This window comes from Melitaea cinxia, chromosome 18 (assembly GCF_905220565.1).
Source record: "Melitaea cinxia chromosome 18, ilMelCinx1.1, whole genome shotgun sequence".
Taxonomy (NCBI): domain Eukaryota; kingdom Metazoa; phylum Arthropoda; class Insecta; order Lepidoptera; family Nymphalidae; genus Melitaea; species Melitaea cinxia.
Window position 1 is genome coordinate 13,819,011 of NC_059411.1, and position 11,429 is coordinate 13,830,439.

At 31.0% G+C, this 11,429-nt stretch overlaps 2 protein-coding genes across 2 annotated transcripts; both read right to left on the reverse strand.

Moving 5' to 3' along the window:
* Window positions 1-5,013: 5,013 nt before the first annotated feature.
* On the reverse strand, window positions 5,014-6,234 carry LOC123662139 (uncharacterized protein F54H12.2-like). The gene has a single exon (XM_045597024.1). The coding sequence runs from the start codon at window positions 6,232-6,234 to the stop codon at window positions 5,014-5,016; it is 1,221 nt and encodes a 406-aa protein (XP_045452980.1).
* Window positions 6,235-7,551: 1,317 nt separating this feature from the next.
* LOC123662140 lies at window positions 7,552-7,998 on the reverse strand. The gene has a single exon (XM_045597025.1). It carries the CDS (start codon window positions 7,996-7,998, stop codon window positions 7,552-7,554), a length of 447 nt encoding a protein of 148 aa, XP_045452981.1.
* Between the last annotated feature and the right edge of the window lie 3,431 nt (window positions 7,999-11,429).

Sequence of the window (11,429 nt, forward strand, 5' to 3'; positions counted from 1 at the left end):
GTAAACTCATTATTGTAATTAAGTGATTATTATATATATTTATATTTATATATTATATATATATATATTATATTTATATTCAGTGGTTAATTATTTTATTTGTAATTTGAACTTGACATTGTAGATCATTAAACAGAGTGTGTAACTTTTTTATAATGAAAATTTATTGGTAAATGATTTGATTGTGTTGTTTTGTGTATTCGCTTTGCCTTTTAATACTTATCACTTCTGGTTCCTATAAATATATATCAATACATTGATGCAATGTAAGCCACTAAATTGTAAACTGCTACAAAATTTCTACCCACTATTCGATCTATTTTACTTCCATTTTAAAAAGAACAATAAATATATAATAACCTAATAATTCAAACATTTTTACACATGTTGTTTATACATTTCCTGTTTAATTTACAAAATACGTCAAAAGTAGCGTACAATCAACTTTAATATCAAAACAATGTACTTCAATGTATGTACACATTTTAACGAAATTTGAATAGAAAATGAGAACAGGAAATCTATTACGAATTCCATACAACTTTTTCATTGGTAACATGTTAAGCGCGCCTCTGAAAGTGCCTTACGTTTGTTCAGGACTACACAAATAATCTATGGTTTAGCAAAAAATTCTTTACCACTCGTAAAACTATAATAATTCTTGTAGCATCGATATAAGGTTCAAAATTGAACACCAATCGATTTATCACCCGAATTGTTGAGTAATGGTGGTCCACATTCTTCATAGAATTAAAATACAATGGTATTGACATTCGATGACATTAAATGTATTTGCTATACGGTGTTGTTGCTTTTTGTTTGGTTAATAAAGATACGAAACAGTCCAATGGGAACACATAAATTTTATCGTATTATTGTGAATATCGTCGATTTAAAATGTGTCTAGTGTAAACAGTTATTGAGTACGGTTGCATAAAATATACATTTGAAATTATTTTTATCATGTTATTTTAGAACTTTAACAGTAACCTACATACGAGTATGTTTACAATTATATAGTTTGCTTTGGATGGATTGTAAGCATAAGATGGTCAAAATTATACACAAAAATTTCGACAATACTAATAATGACTGCAAAATCCAATTATTAAGTTACCTAATACATACCGACTTCCAAAAAAGGAGGAGGTTCTCAATTCGATTTTTTTTAATGTATGTTACCTCAGAGCTTTTGACTGGGTAGACCAATTTCTACATTTTTTTTTCAATCGAAAGGTCGGTTACGTTACCTAGGTATCATGTGCGTGTCACATTTAACTTTGATCGACATCTGATGACCACTTTTTGAGTAATCTTTGATATATTTACTTGATTGCCTATTTATTCGTGTACCTAAGTTGTATAATTTTGTCGATATTACTAAGTCGGTTTTTTTTTCGTTTGCGAGCAAACGCAGTATTTTTTTTTTATTTATGTGAAACGTTATGTAAAATGGAAAAGATAAGAAAGAGATCAATAGGTACCATTGAAATTGAACTTTGATTTATTAATTTATAAGACCGCAGAAATAGTAGGTCTAGTTAACCTTGTAAACTAGAACAACACAAATACCGATTCCTTTTTTTTCGAATGATGAGAATAATTATAAGGCCATAAAATTATTTTTTATACTTTAAAATAATTTATATGGGAGAACAATATTTGCCGCGTTAGTTATATATTAATTAACGAATACCGTAGCTTATGTCCTTTCCATGGTTTACCCTATCATTGTACTAAGCTTCATTAAAATCTGGTCAGTGGCTTAGACGTGAAAGTGTAACAGACTGACAGGCTAGTTTCGTATTTGTAATATTAGTATGGATCACGTACTGCATGAAAGCCTACATTACTAAATCGTCTATCATGTAGTCATAAATTTAGTAGTAATGCAAACATATAAACATTCAATATCACAAAAATATTTTAAAATTTAATCATTGATTGCGACTAATTTTATTAAAGGTCTCAATGTCACAGTAGCAGCGAATTAATGAAAAAAGTTTTTCGCCGAACCGTTTCGACATTTCCGTTAGAATTCTGCTGAAACATCTCCATATTGGAATTTTAAATTGTCAAATCAAAACAATTTTACAAACAAGAATTTGTAGCAATTAATTCCCATATGACATTATTTTTAGTTTTTTTTTTTAAATATTTGTTGCTTAGCTAAGAAGGAAATGTTTATTTTGAAAGGATTTTACACTATATACACATTGGTCATGCATTTTTTTATAACAACAACACTGAAGAAATCTGAAAAAAATACTTAAATTATTATATTTATTTATATTATTTAAATATTCTTTTAGAAGTTTGCAAAAAATTAGCTCTTAATACAGTTAAAGGAATTGTGAAAGCCATGTAAACGAAGAAATGAATTGAACATATTCTGATGAAAAAGTCAAAAGACAAACAGTCAACAAGTTTACATTATATTTTTAGAAACACACCACTTTATATCAGGAATACAGTACAAAATTGCAAAAATATTTGTATTAATAAGCCACGATAAAATTCAAAAAAGTTGTTTCACTATAATGAGGGAAATTCGCGTAAACATTAGAAAACAATGCTATTAATTTAGTAGTTTATCAACAGCGCCAGCTATGTTATAATACATGTACTAGCTGGTTAAATTCAAGGAATACATTCGTTAGTAACATTATTCTTAGTTTCAAAAACTTCTGAAAGATGCCGTTACATTGTAAGGTAGACAATTTAACCAATTTTTGAATTAAGGTAAAGGTGATTTAATAATTACCAGAAATCTACGTATATTCTCAATATGGCGTACCTACATGTGTATTAATGTAATTTCAGTTCTAACTACGCTGGGATAAACCTTCTTACTAAGTTGTAAGTGTCTTTACAGGCGGGAACTAGAGAAGTCAAATGGGACAAAAAATTATAATATAATATAGTTACTATATATTAAAAACTATTATATTATTAAGTTTCCCTAGTACACAGATACTGATAACTGAGGATGAGTGTGTTCGAACAATAAAACTTTATTTCTTTATATTAGAATACTTGATGTTCGTAATAAAAATTGAGATGTCTTTAGTCTTCCATACTTAGGTCCGTACCTGTCAGCACTCACAGCAGGAAATTCCCTTCTCAATATATGGAGCGGACCGACTAGTACCTCGACCTTACAGAACGCTTCGTCGAAGTTTTCTCAGACTTGCACGCAAAATTTCATAAAAATCGGTCCAGCCGTTTCAAATAACTAACATTGTGCCACGAAAATTTTTAAAGAATTTATAAAGCATCAACAAACCAAAGTTATAATTATGCATACATCGCATAAACAGACGAATTTTTAATTGAATTACATCCATATATTGTAGTCATAATGATTAGATTCGCAAAAATTTGAAGAATAAGCAAACCATTTTTGAAGTTACACTTCTTTTGGCAGGCTTCTTAGGGAAAAATGATGAGAGTAATTTTTTACGATGCGCGCGCATAATTTCACAAAAACCCGACAGCTAAAGTTAGCTAGCCAACGAAGAAGTTAGCAACGTGAGCCAATGAAGTAGGTATAACATCTCACGTGAGTACATAAGTACACACACATTTTTTCCATAGAAAACGATATACAATCATTAAGTTAATTACATTCATATAATAAATATAAAGATTATTCATTCATAATAAAGTAATAATAATTCATCATCATCATTACAGCCTATACAGTCCACTGCTGGACATAGGCCTCCACAAGTTTACGCCAAAAATAACGTGAACTCATGTGTTTTGCCCATAGTCACCACGCTGGGCAGGCGGGTTGGTAACCGCAGGGCTGGCTTTGTCGCACCGATGACGCTGCTGCCCGTCTTCGGCCTGTGTATTTCAAAGCCAGCAGTTGGATGGTTATCCCGCCACCGGTCGGCTTTTTAAGTTCCAAGGTGGTAGCGGAACTGTGTTATCCCTCAGTCGCCTCTTACCCACGGGAAGAGAGGGGGTGGCCATGGGTATTCGTGCATTCTGGATCAACCTTCGGTTGATCCAGAATACACGAATACGACATGGCTCCTCGCCTAAAAAAAAAAAAAAAAAAAAAAAAAGGTTTTGGGGTCATCTAAATCGATTGCACTCATCCGTTTTGTGCTAACTCTAACGGTTCGCAAATTAGGTTTCTAAATTTGCAAACTCCACTACCCTTAATTACTAAGCAATTACCTTAATTACTATACAATTACTAACTATCATTAACGACCATTACGCTTCTTACCAAACTACATTCCTTTGTCGTCTTATTGACAATATTAAAGCGGAGGTTTACAATAAAACTTTGCTTCAATTTCTGTTCAAAACATTATTTATTTCCAAGTAATCTTTAAGTTACATTTTTAATCTCTCATAAAATAAGATTTGAACATAATACTCAATAACATATCATTTTTAAGTGTATCGCTGCCAAATTCATTTTGAAACTCTGTCAATGACTTCTTATTAAACTTATACAGTAAGTACATTAAACAGTACTCGCCACACACTGAACTCCAATCATTTTGTATCCTACTATTATTAAAATGCCATTTCCTTGCATTTCTATTCAAAAACATTTTATGCATCCCCATAGGCAAGCGGCCATACGTATCAAAATATTCACCGACACCATTACTGTCTATGTGGATGGCTACCCAGTGAGATCCTGGTTTTGAGTCCGGGTCCAAATTGCTTATAAGGTATGTGGGAGCCGTCACATACATTGGTAATCGATTCGCAGCATACACATTATTTTGTAAGCTTGGATGAATCTTTTTTAAGTATGATTGTATTTGTAAAGTATTCATAATTATTTAAAAGAAGACTTATTAATTCGCTCTATCATACACAAGTGGAATAAATAAGCTAGACCTTCTTATTTAACATGCAATTGACAGGGTTTTTAAAATAAAATGAAAGAAAATTTAAAAATAATCATTTACTTACACAATAACACATATTACAGAGTGAGAACTTAATAATACTTAGAAAGGAAATACAATATTCATTCTCTTAGCTACTATAGTCAACGGTTACATTACGATTTTTATCTATTTCAACGACATTATCAAATTCTGCATAAACAACGCAATTGATCGTTTGAGTCAGAGCAGATTCAAAGCGAACTTCTAATCTAACACTACCATGTCTAATTAGATTCCAATGACTAGATGAATTGGCTGATAAATCAGGTGTGAGATCAAATGCTAGCAAACAATAACCTTTTGAATACTTATCGTGAGATATCCCATTACCTTCGTTAAGAAAATGTATCCCTGTTCCTGAGAATAATGTATGATAGGTTGCAGTGAAAATATTATTACCAAAAGATGGTTGTAAAGCTTTTGAAGGTATTTGCTGACCATCAATATATAAACAAAAGGAATTCATTTTATAGTTCTCAAAATTAAACGGATTTTTAGACAAACAACCATTAAATGCTGCATTATTTACAAATCCAACTATACATCTCTTAGGTACTTGACCCAAAAAGATATTGTCTAACGTCTTACCCTGGACCCCTGACGGTATCGTTAGAACTTTTACTTCAGCTCGAGTTATGGGATATTTTGCAGTTGTGGTGGCTAAGACTTTTTGATGGGCAAGTAAGACAGAGGGGTTAATTTTTGTCCTTCTAACAAGGAGAGTCGCATCTGTAATGTTTATTTTGTATTTAACATCGTCTGTTGGAGCCATCAGGTTAAATGTTTCACGTGATCTCACCAATTTAATACTCATCTCAACGCCATTAATTAAAAAATTTTCTTGATTGAATATGTCACCATGAAGATGTCCTATCATTTCAACTTCCTTACTTTCTGAAACTAATTGCTGTCTTTTAGTAAAACCTGAATTTTTTTCTTCGGTTGAATCCATTTTACCAGCTGTATCTTCATACCAAAGGCTACACGTTAAATGAGATTGTTTTGCCTCAGATGAATAATTCAAAAGAGTTTCAATGTAAGCTCGATAAGCATATGTATTGTTTGGAGGTGAAACTAATTTTTGGTTTAAATAAACATCGAGTTGAGTAAAAACTGAATGAAGCCAATTGTTTACAGGTGCCACAACAGTTGAAGCAGCCAGTTTTGAAGAATCCTCATTTAATATTTTTGCTTTTAATTGAATCAGTGTATGAGATAAGTCTATATAGTCATCACCAGTTCCAGGGACTTGAAATTCTATAGGACCATCGTCAGCTAAAGATGATATTGGTTTATATTGCACCCACATTCCACTTTCTATACTTGTTTGTGTTGATGGTAAAGCAAACAAATCTAATTCAGATTTTATACATTCACAAGAGTGACTATGTAAGAAAGACGTTGTTTTACAATTTATGTAAATATATCTCCTTGATATTGACGAGTTGATTTTCTTTTCTTAACACCTTTTCCTTTACCGTTCGATGAAGGAATGACCGTCCCAAGACATTTTCTTTTAGTTATATAGCCTGTACCAGACATGTTTAATTTATCAATTTTTTGATCAGCTCTTCTTTTCAAATTTGAACTAATTTCCTTAAGTCGTGACTTTATTGATTCATCCATGGGTCGTGCTCTTGTCATATCAGAGAGAATTCCAACACCCGCGCTCAAAGCTTCCTTTCCTATGGCTTTAGCACCGCTTGAAAGCAAAGGTAAAACAGATCGAAATAACCCTCCCAAAAAGTTCCCAATGCCATGACCACGTTGATAAGGAACTCCTTTGTATATGACTCCTATTCCAGAACCAGCTTGATGAGTATAATAATTTTCGTATGGACAATTTATGTTACTGTGAGGATACATTATAACTTTCTAAAATGTAGTTTAATACACACTGTTCCAAACTGGAATGGTATTTTTTGACCAGTGCTTGATCTTATATCTATTTCAATTGTATCGAATTCTCTGCGCATAACTGATATGTAGTGAGGAGGGGAAAACACATGCATTTTATTTGCACCATATATGTATTTTGAAGGATCTAGTGGTATAATTCTAAGTAAAGAGGTCATAACATCTCCAACGATCTGTGGTTCCACTATATCACAATAAACAAACAGTTGTGACGGTAATCCCAGATGTAAGTTTGCAGGTCGTTTTCCAAACGTCTTTTCTACCAAATTTTTATTAGGTTCAAACCCTAATTGAATACATAACTTATGTGATAATGTCAAGGACTTTATTGAATCATCTGCAATTGTCACAGATACGAACTTAGATATCTCATCGTATCAAAAGGTTATATTTTCTCTCATATTATTTAAAGCTTTCAAAATGTGATTAATATTGTCATAGTTAGTAGCGGGGATATGTTTTTTATAGTAAACAATAGAAGGATATTTTTCATTTGGCATTAACATATTCTTATTAATATAAACTATATTTTCATGTTCTTGAACAGTGAACATTGTACACGGATACTGAAATTCAACAACACCAACAACCCATTCCCCCTCTAATTTGATTGATTTCGGTAATTTAGTAGAAAACTTTGTTGTCATATTATCTGGAAAATATTCTATTGAACTGTTGCTTGGTAATGTTAAATAAAAACTTCCTTTCATTATATCTGTTTTAAATGTGATGCCAAAACCCAACTATTAAATTTATCAGGATAACCTTTCCACTTGACAAGCACTTGCCTTCTGCTACCAGAATATCGAGATGTTATTATTTTATCTATTTTGTAGTCTGAAGTGGGGTTAGGTGGAGTAACTTTTTGTAATTCTCTTTCATAAAAAGTACCTTCTATAACTTCGTTTTGTAAATCTTTTAAGGTGTACACAACCCAAGGTGATCTAGGGATTACAGTTGAAACAATAAAAATTTCATCACTCCAGTTAGATTCGTATCCCTTCTGGAATATATGTTTGTATTTTGTGATTCTAACATAATCACCGACGTGAAACTTTGGTAATGAGATATCTCGTAGAGATCTTTCATTTTCTCGAACATACAAATTATTCCAAACAGTCATAATGTTACCAGAACTTACATCACATGGAGGCATTTTAATACTTGAATGAAAACTATGGTTATATGCATATAACAAATCTTGTAAAATATCTATATATCTATACGTATTTTTATGTGTAAAATAGCGCCACATTTTTGACTTGAGTGTTCTTTGAAATCTTTCTACAATGCTGGCCTTAATATCAGGATTATTTGTTGTATAATAATTAATATGATTACTCTTAAAATATTGACGAACATCTTTGGAAACAAACTCAGTACCCTTATCAGACTGTGTGTGGGTAGGAATTGTATGAGCTTCCTCAAAAATACTCTCAAAACATTTTTTGATTGTTAAAGAATTTTTATTTTTCATAGGTCTAGCATAAGCATACTTACTAAATACATCAATAACACACAATATATAGTTATAACCATCATTATATTTACTATATGTTCGCATGTCACTCAAATCTGCTTGCCATAGTTTATTAAGGTCAGATAAAAATATTTGTTTCGAGGAAACTTTTTGTAAACCGGTTTGTGAAGTGTGTACGTTTCTTGTGATTGTAACCATTGCTTGACTTCATTTTTTTTCATTTTTCCTGTCATAGCTTTTGCAAGTTTTTCAATACTGCTATAACCAGCAGGGTGTGATGCATCATAATAAATTTTGTGAATTTCTAGTAGGGGGTCCATTTTTCCCAATCGATTTTCTTCTTTAATTTTCTAATATACTTTTTTTCGGATGTAGGTGTAGAATATTCCTCGTCACCAGATATTTCTTCAAAACTTTTTAACCGAAGTTGATTAATATAGTCGCTTCTCTTAGGATTACCAATATAAGTGAGTGGGACTTTTAGATCCTTCAAAGCTTTAGCAAATTTTTCCCATCCTATTGGATCACTTTTTTTTAATGGTCTTAATGAATCATTAACTAAATCTACAATATTACTCCCACTTATTTTGTTATTATCCACGAGTACTGTACCATCATCATTCCAGTGTACTTTGTTCTGATTTGTTAATAGGAAATCTAATAATGACTCACCTTTTTTAATGTACGATTTAGGTATTAAACTTAATATTTGCTTTTTTGAGTATATAGTTTTATTTTGAACTGTGTCACTTTCTTTGTGTACAACTTCTTCATTCCATGTGTGGTCGACAATAGGATCTTTGGTGTATGAATCACTACTTTTATCATATTGTTCTTTTTTCAAAAGTGTTTCAGATGAATCCATATTTGAGGTTATTATCGGAAGTTGATAAGATTGACGATCTTCTCTGGTAAAGTGCAAATATCTTTGTAATGTTTGTAAGTATAAAATCCATTTTTTTCTGTCGTCATCGTTACTTTTAAGAATATTTTGCATTTCTGTATCTAATCGAGATTTAGGATTTTCGTGACTCGCGTTCCTTTCATTTATTTTATCAATCAAACTTGGTTCCACCAGTAACATTTTCTTTGTGTGTTCCATTTTAAATAAGACCACTAACTAATCCACTTAATATAGAACCTAAAATAATAGGTAGAAATGCACCACCTTTTTGAACAATTATATTTTTTCTAACTTTGGTTGTAGTTTTACGAACAAGCTTGCGGAGTAATGTTATATATTGTTTTAAATTTTTTTTATCCTTTTCTTTTATTGGGACTTTGCCTTGTAGCACATTATGAATACACTCACATATGCAATTTATTTCATCTTCATCACATGATTTTAATAAAGCTTTTTGATGTTTTGGTTTTAAAGTTTGTAATGCGATGAGCAGTTCTTTGTGTGTCTTTAAGGCTCCAGACATTATTTGTAAATGATAGAACTTTGTTGGTTCTTGTCGTATTTAAACCCTCTTTTCGGTACATAAACTGAACAGTTTTTGTCAGTTGGGAATATATTCGTCTTAAAACGATACATGTCATTAGTATTTTGTTTGAGATCTATCATTAAATAACCATGTGCCTCTGTCGTTGCATCTTTATAAGCTTCTTGTACAAATTTTACATTATCTGGTGAAACTTGACGAGCTAAATATCGAATTTGTGTTTTATCACGAGGGTTCTTAAAATAAATTATATAGTTCGAATTTAAGGAAATATCTCTCTGACCTTTTCCTTGATGAAACAGATTTTGAGTTATATAAAATACGCTTAAATTTCTATGATGACTACCCTTTGTAAATATATCTACAATGCGACCATCAGATTCTCTCATCAGATCATCTATTATAATCAAATTGGCCTCTTTACCATCAAACATACTTAAGTCAGGTAATCCTTGAAAGTAGTTAACATTTTTTAAATTGTATAAGGGTTGCATCTCATCAAAGCACCATGTTACTTGGGAAAAAGATGTGTTACATATTTCTTCCATATTATTAATAAATTTTGTAACAAAATTCGATTTTCCACAACCACTAGGTCCCGCAACTATTGCAGTGAATGGATGAATAAAATGTTTCATTTTTCCTTACGTGTGGATTAGACGAGGTACAAGAAAACAATAATCATTTTTTACTTTTTAAAACTGTTTTATTGATTCCTTAACTAAAAATATTGTAAAATAATACAATGGAGGTAAGAAAACAAATTTATTACATCTAAAAACAATTTAAAAATATATACATTCTGAAAATATTACACTTATGACAACAAAAATTCAAGTAAGTAAGGGATTGATTTTATTACATTAGAATACAAAAAGAAAGATAAACATGTTTTAAAAATTTAAAAGTTATTTACAATAAAACCACAAATATAAGAAAACAAATAAAAATAAACTATGTACCTATTATACTTTTCTTAATTTGTAATGACCCCACGCCAATGTATCGACTTGGTTTGGTAATATGTAGCGCTTGCTATCTTGGTATGACAAAGAAGTTTTATTGATTTCCTGAGTAAATATTGTGTGTTTAATTGATCTAAACCTATACATACTATGATGTTGAATATTTTTATTAAAAAGACAAGATTTGTAATTTCCTAATTCTAACTTTTTTGTTACACTTTTGTTTACGCCTTTGGCTTTTGCAACGAATTTTTGCAAATTTAGAAACCTAAGTTGCGAACCGTTAGAGTTAGCACAAAACGGATGATGATTTTTTTTTTTTTTTAGGCGAGGAGCCATGTCGTAATACCCACTACTCACAGTACAATATATATAATTAGAATAATAATAATTAGATTAACACAAATAAAAATAATCAACAAACTATTTTCTTCATAGAAAACCACACTTTGACCTACAGAAAGATAATCTATTACAAACTTATAACGATCAAGCCTGTTGATAAAAGTGAAATTTTGACGCAATAACTGTTCACGCAGCAGAGAGGGTCGAGTTATTTATACGAGTACACAAATATTGTATCCATGAATGTTATAGACATTGGGATAATTAGTTAATTTAATTAAATTGGAAACTTTATCTATATTTTTTTTTTATAGAGAAAAGATTTGTAGTTCTGAATGCTTGTTATGGA